The sequence below is a fragment of the Ichthyophthirius multifiliis genome, assembly GCF_000220395.1.
Source record: "Ichthyophthirius multifiliis unplaced genomic scaffold scaff_1120509250227, whole genome shotgun sequence".
Taxonomy (NCBI): domain Eukaryota; phylum Ciliophora; class Oligohymenophorea; order Hymenostomatida; genus Ichthyophthirius; species Ichthyophthirius multifiliis.
In genome coordinates this window covers 1-6,786 of record NW_004086958.1, presented here as the reverse complement: position 1 = coordinate 6,786, position 6,786 = coordinate 1, and the positions used below count along the sequence as shown (strand labels likewise).

The window sequence follows — 6,786 nt, the reverse complement described above, 5'->3', positions numbered from 1 at the left end:
ATAATATTTTATATTTATTTATAATAAATTTCTATATAAAATTAATATTTTTTTTAATATATTTATTATATTTTATTGTTTATAAAATTTTTTAAATTATAAATACTTTTATATTAAAAAACTAATCAAATTTTTAAATAAAATATGAAAATTTAAAAATGTCAAAATTAAAATTAATATTTTTTTATATATTTAATCATAATATTTAATTTATTTTATTCTTGAAATGAAAAAAAATTTATTATTACTGTAAGTAACAATATGTGAAATATGCGCGAAAAACTTATAAGTCAAATCATAAAAAAAATATATTATATATTATTTTTATTAATTTCTATTTTATATAAATCTAAATGTTATTTAAAATTAATTTTTATTTTTAATACAAATAAATATTTTAGGAAATATATTTAATAATAATAAAAAATACTAGAAAAGATATTATATATATGAAAAAAAATATTTAAAAAAATATTCTTATATTTTTACAGAAACAAAATTTTATTTATAATAAAAATATTATTTAATAAAATTTAAATTTAAATCTGAATTATTTTATTTATTGATTAGTATATAGTAGGATTTTTTGGCCAATTTAGATTTTTTTTGATTGGTATATTTTAAAGTAGCAGCCTCTTAATTTAATTTAGAATTTTTTTTAAAAAAAATATATGTAATTTTAAAATAAAAACTTATTAAAATAATCAACATTTTCAAAAAATAAAATAATTAAATTTTAATAATAAAAAAAACATATATATTTATTTATATGATAAATATTAAAATGCTTTTCGCTATTTTTAATATTAAAACTTATACTTATTTTTATTTATATATGTATATAAATTATATATTCAATTTTATTTATTTTTAATTAATAGATATATGTTTATAAAAATATATATTATATATTTTATAAATGCTTTTATTTTTTATTATAAAAACTCAATTTAAAAAATGAAGTATATTTCCTATTTATTTTCGCCCCTTTTATTTATTAATTGAGTTTTTTTAATAACATATTACAAAAAAAAAAATTAAAAAAACTATAAAAATATTATATATATTATACTATTTTTATTTTTTTAAACAAAAAAATATATGAAAAATTTTAATATAAAAAATAAATAAAGTTTATATTAATAATTATTTTAAAATTAGAAATTATAAATAAAACATTTTGTAATCAAAATAAGAATTTAAAAATTTCTAAAATGTAGTGATTGATGAAGATTCCAATTAAGAAAATTTAAATATTCAAGATAAAATAATAGAAAAAAAATAATAAATGAATTCTATATAAATAATATATATAATCAGAAGATGAAGATAAAAATTACAATGTTTAAGTAAAATATAAATAAAGAACAAAATATTAATAAATTAAAGGAATAAACACTGACATTTGTAGAAATAAATAAAGAAAAAGAGTTTTATAATATTAAATAGAATACAAAATCGAATAAATATAAAATATTACATCTGAAATAAATTATAAACTTTGATAACTAAGAGCCAATATATAATATTTTTTTTATTAGTTATAAATTATATCTACATATAGAATTATTCCTATTTAAAAAAAAAATATATAAATAGTTTATATTTATTGAATAAATTACTAAAAAGGATTTATTACTATATAAAACATTACAAATGTATATTAAAAATATATTTTTAAAAATAATGAAAAAATAAGATATAATAACATGAAAAAAAATATTAAAATAAAATAATATTTATTGATATATATATATATTTAATTATTAATTTATATTAAGTAAACCTTTAACTTTAATTAAGAATAATTAGTATTTTTAGCAAGATATATAATAGAAGATAATGCATAAGACTTTATTATATATAATTCAATTAGTAATGTAAAAAACTTACTTGCAAAAAGCAGGCTTTAATTTATAATTGGAAAATTTAAAATATTTACTAATTAAATAAATAATAACTCGAAGAATAACTTTTTGAAGTAATTATTTCATAATAATAAATTTTTAAAATAAAAAAAACGTAATTTAGATTTTTAACAAAAATTGAGATGTCCTTTTATATTGACTATAATTAATTGGAGAAGTTAGAAAATATTAAAAATGTACAAAAAAATAATTAATAAAATGTATGTAAATTGTAAATATTTAATTATCTAAAACTTAAAGAAACTATTTCTTTTAATAATTATATAATGAATATAGTGTGTTTGCTTTATTTTTAAAATCCTAATTATTTTTAGATAACTACAGAAACAGTTTATCATATTTTTATTTAATTAATTTTTTTTTATAAATAAATAAATAAAATGAATAAGAAAATAGTCATAGCATACTAAATATAATATAATAGCTATTTCAGTAAGTAGTTTTTTCTAAAGAAGTTTAAGGAATTATATTTCCATATCCTATTTTATATTTAAATTATATCAATGATTTGAAAAATAATTTATAGATAATGTTTATTAATAACACTTATTTTATTTCTTCTATACTTTTTATTTTATAAAAGCGCAGTCCAGGAAATATAAAACATATTTATTTTAAGATAAATTTATAATTTCTTATAAAAGTAATTAATGAATTTATTATTTCAATTCAAATTATCAAAGAAACAATATAAATATTATTAATTAAATCAGTTTATTAAATTTTTAAAAAATTTTATATTCCTCAGTAATTAATTTATCCCCTTTAATAAAACTAAAAAATTATAAATCAAATTAATTACTAACTTCCAAATATAATATAAAAATATATATATTAGTTATAAATAAGACTTAAATAAAATATTAGTTTAAACAAAATATTGATATATATTTTTTATTATAAAATACTATTTAAATATGTTGAATTATCTTAAATTATATCATTTTTAAATTTTAAGATTATTTATACAATTGAAAGAGGATATCTTTTCCATATACTGTATTAGCATGTATTTTTTTTTTTTTTTTTTAAATAATCCTACTCATTTTATTACAAACTAAACCTTACTTTTTCAGTGCCATAAAAGAGTCTTTTTATTAAAATTATTAATTTCTTATTCTTATTCAAATTCATTATTAATGTTTTTGCTAAAAAAATTCTATCGCCTTTATCATTTTTTTTTTTTTGTAATATATTTATTTTTATTTTAATTCTTTATTTTTATGTATAAAAATTAAAAATTTAAGTGTTTATGAAAAAAAATATAAAAATTAAAAAATATTTCGAAAATACTTTTAAATATTTATTAAAAAGCTTAATTAATAATTCTTTAAATAAATATATTAAAATTTATTTTCATTATGAAATGCGAGAATAGAATTTCTATACAATAACTTATTTATAATTGAAAAAAAAAAATATTTATTTTAATATTTATAATATTTTAAAATTTAAAACCTTTCTTTACTTTAAATATAGAAGCAAATTAATTATAATTTTACAACAAATAAAAAAAAAATAAGTTTTTATTTATAAAATTTATTTTATTTTTTAATAAACTATAAAAATAATAAATTTTTAAATTAATAAAATTTATAAATAAAAAAAAAATTAAAAATATAGAAATTAAAAATAAAAAATATTATAATATTAGATATAATAATAATAATTATATTAAAAACAAAGATTAAATATTAAATAAATATATGCAAACAAAATAAAAATATATAAATAAAAGATAAATTTTTAAAAAAATATAAATAAAAAAAATTATGTAAAAGGAATAAAAATATTAATTAAAAAAAAAAAAAAAAAAAAAATATTAATAATAAATATAATAATTATTATAATAATAATAATAATAATAATAATAATAATAATAATAATAATAATAATAATTATAATAAATATAATAATAATATATATATAATAAAATTTATATATAAATATATATATATATATTTATATATTATATATAATAAATACATATATATATATATTTATTATTAATTTTTATATTATTTTCATTTTATTTATATTTTTTTTTATTTTATTTTAATCTATATTTATAAATTTTTATTTGTTTTTAATCCTTATTTTTTTTTTTAATATTATATTTATATATTTTTTAATAATTTATATTTAATATCTTTCTTTATCTTTTTTTTTAAAAAAATTTAATTATAAATTTATTCAATAAAAGTTATAATTATTATTTGATTACATATATTTCCACATTTGACCATTATTCAATTTTTTCTTTTATCATACATTCTTATCAATTTTTCTCTTTATTTAATATTATTTATTTTTCAGTTTTTATATTCTATATTATCTATGACTTTCATTTATATTTTAAATTTTTACGATAAAATTTATAACATATTATACTTTACACTTTCCTTATTTAAAAATCCTATATCTCAATCTTTGATTGAGATTATTTTTTCCGAATATACTTTTAATAAATTTGAAATTTAAAATATAGTAATTTAATTTTTATTTATTGGATTAATTTAAAAATCTTCTCCATTTAAATATTTGATTATAAATCTGTATTAATTAGCTACCCTATTTTCATTAAGATTATAATTTATATTTACCGAGTTTATTACATTTTGTTTAATTATATAATTCTTTTCTAAATTTTATAGTTTGACAAAGTAAAAATACACATTATTTTCCTATTTTTGATATATAATACAACTTTTCTACTTCAATAATATTAACAATAAGTTAATTAAATATATTTGTGTATAAAATTTATCAAATGTGATTTCTGTCTATTTTTGAAAGTAAACATTAAGTTTTTGTAATTTAAAATATAGATTATTAATTTGTTATTATATATAAGTTCTTTTATATTATTAGTTTATTTTTCATAAATTTATATTTAGTATAAATTTAAATTTTTTTATTTAATTAATAAATTCTATTTTTATTTTATAAAATAAAAAAAAAAATATTATTACTTAATTTTTGATAATAATAAATATAAGATATATAAAAGATATATATAATTATTTATATTAATTTTATGAATATTTTAATTAAAAATATTAAAATAAAATTTTAATCAATTTATTACATATCATTACAATATTATTTAATTTTTTTTTAAAAATTTAATAAACATTGAAAATTTTTTTATTTATTTTTTTATATAAAATTTATTAATTAAATTTTATATATATTTTTTTTTTTAAAAAAATAAAAACAATCATTCATCACTTTCATTTACAACTTTTTTAAAAGTCTCTAAACATCTATTTCTTGCAAATGTATGTTCAACAATTGGTTTTGGATAGCTTTTAGTATTTAAATCTTTTACCCAAGTTTTAATAAATGTATAATTAGGATCAAATTTCTTCTATTAACTATCAGGATTAAATATTCTAAAATAAGGTTAAGAATCAGTTCCAGTTCCTGCTGACCATTACCATCCTCCACTATTAGACGCTAAATCATAATCAAGTAATTTTTTAGCAAAATATCTTTCCCCCCATCTCCAATCTATTAATAAATGTTTAGTTAAAAAACTTGCTGTTATCATTCTTAATCTATTATGCATATATCCACTACAATTTAATTATCTCATTCCAGCATCAACAATATGATACCCTATATATATGTATAAAATATAATTATTTATAATGTTAAACCTGTTTTTCCTTCACACCAAGCTTTAAATTCTTCCGGATTATTTCTCCATTCTAATTTATCGTATTTTTATTTAAAATTATATTTTTCAACTCTTGGAAATTAATCAAGTATCATCATATAAAAATCTCTCCATATTAACTCATTTATATATACCTAATTTAATGATTTGCTTCTCCTAACTAAATCTCTAATGGAAACAGTTCCGAATCTTAAATGAACACCCATTCTTGAGGTTCCATTTAAAGAAGGAATATCTCTAGTTTTGTCATAAGTTTTAACTATTTTTTCATTGAATTATATTGAAGGAAAATCCTAAAAAAATTTAAATATATAAATATATATTAAAATATATGTAAATATATATAAATATATTAATATATATAATAATAAATATATATATATTTATTTATATAATATATAATATATTTTTTTATTTACTTTCCCACTTTTTTCGAACCCCATTTATTCTAAAGTTATTATTTCCAATTCTTTGTTTTTCCAATAATTATCCATTAATAATTCTGAAGGTTTATTTTATATTGCTTAATTGTCTAATAAACTTAACCATTTTTTGCTATATGGTGTAAATACTTTATAAGGGTCTCCATCTTCTTTTTTCGTTTAATTATGTTCGAATATTACTTGATCTTGAAAATCCTTAAATTCAATATTATTTTATTCTAAAAATTATTTAATTTTTTATCCCTTTGCTTTGCATATGTCTCATAATCTCTATTTGTATAGATTTTCTTAATATCATATTCTTAAATTAATTGCTAAAATGCATTATCTACATTATCATATTTAACGACCATTGTAGATCCTACCTTTTTTAATTCATCTTACATTTTTGTTATATATAAATGTATAAACTCGACTCGGGCATCTTTCTTATCTTCTAATTGATTAAGAATGTCTTTATCAAAAATAAAAAATGGAATTACAGGATTACCTTCTTTTAATAAATTAAATAGACCATTATTATCGTTTAAACGTAAATCTCTTCTAAACCAAAATACATTGAAAAGAGTTCTTAATTATTTATTATTATTTTTTTAATACTATTTTATTTTTTATTTTTTTAAGATTTTATATGTTATTTGTTTTTTTAAGATTTTTATTGGTTTTTTTTTACTTTTTTATTTATTATTTGTATCTTTAATTGGTTTTTTTAAGTGGAATTTTATTGTTTTAA

The 6,786-nt window shown here is 13.4% G+C and overlaps 1 protein-coding gene across 1 annotated transcript, besides 22 other annotated features; it reads right to left on the bottom strand. All coding sequences in view use genetic code 6, as the record gives it.

The window, feature by feature from the left end:
• Positions 1-696: 696 nt before the first annotated feature.
• Positions 697-748: a microsatellite.
• Positions 749-3,108: 2,360 nt separating this feature from the next.
• Positions 3,109-3,156: a microsatellite.
• Positions 3,157-3,496: 340 nt separating this feature from the next.
• Positions 3,497-3,529: a microsatellite.
• A 97-nt stretch (positions 3,530-3,626) lies between these two features.
• Positions 3,627-3,691: a microsatellite.
• A 55-nt stretch (positions 3,692-3,746) lies between these two features.
• Positions 3,747-3,861: a microsatellite.
• Positions 3,781-3,875: a microsatellite.
• Positions 3,828-3,928: a microsatellite.
• Positions 3,836-3,928: a microsatellite.
• Positions 3,928-3,985: a microsatellite.
• Positions 3,938-3,996: a microsatellite.
• Positions 3,940-3,986: a microsatellite.
• A 30-nt stretch (positions 3,997-4,026) lies between the features above and the next one.
• Positions 4,027-4,087: a microsatellite.
• Positions 4,028-4,077: a microsatellite.
• Positions 4,030-4,077: a microsatellite.
• A 1,082-nt stretch (positions 4,088-5,169) lies between the features above and the next one.
• Positions 5,170-6,104, bottom strand: IMG5_057530 (hypothetical protein; the record flags this gene model as incomplete). The annotated part of the gene is made up of 3 exons (XM_004037197.1): positions 5,170-5,549; positions 5,591-5,903; positions 6,030-6,104. Coding segments are annotated over 3 exons (768 nt in total), but the record flags the coding sequence as incomplete, so codon positions are not given.
• Positions 5,914-6,011: a microsatellite.
• Positions 5,915-5,989: a microsatellite.
• Positions 5,915-5,990: a microsatellite.
• Positions 5,915-6,014: a microsatellite.
• Positions 5,916-5,993: a microsatellite.
• Positions 5,918-5,988: a microsatellite.
• Positions 5,948-6,017: a microsatellite.
• Positions 5,951-6,025: a microsatellite.
• Positions 6,105-6,786: the final 682 nt, after the last annotated feature.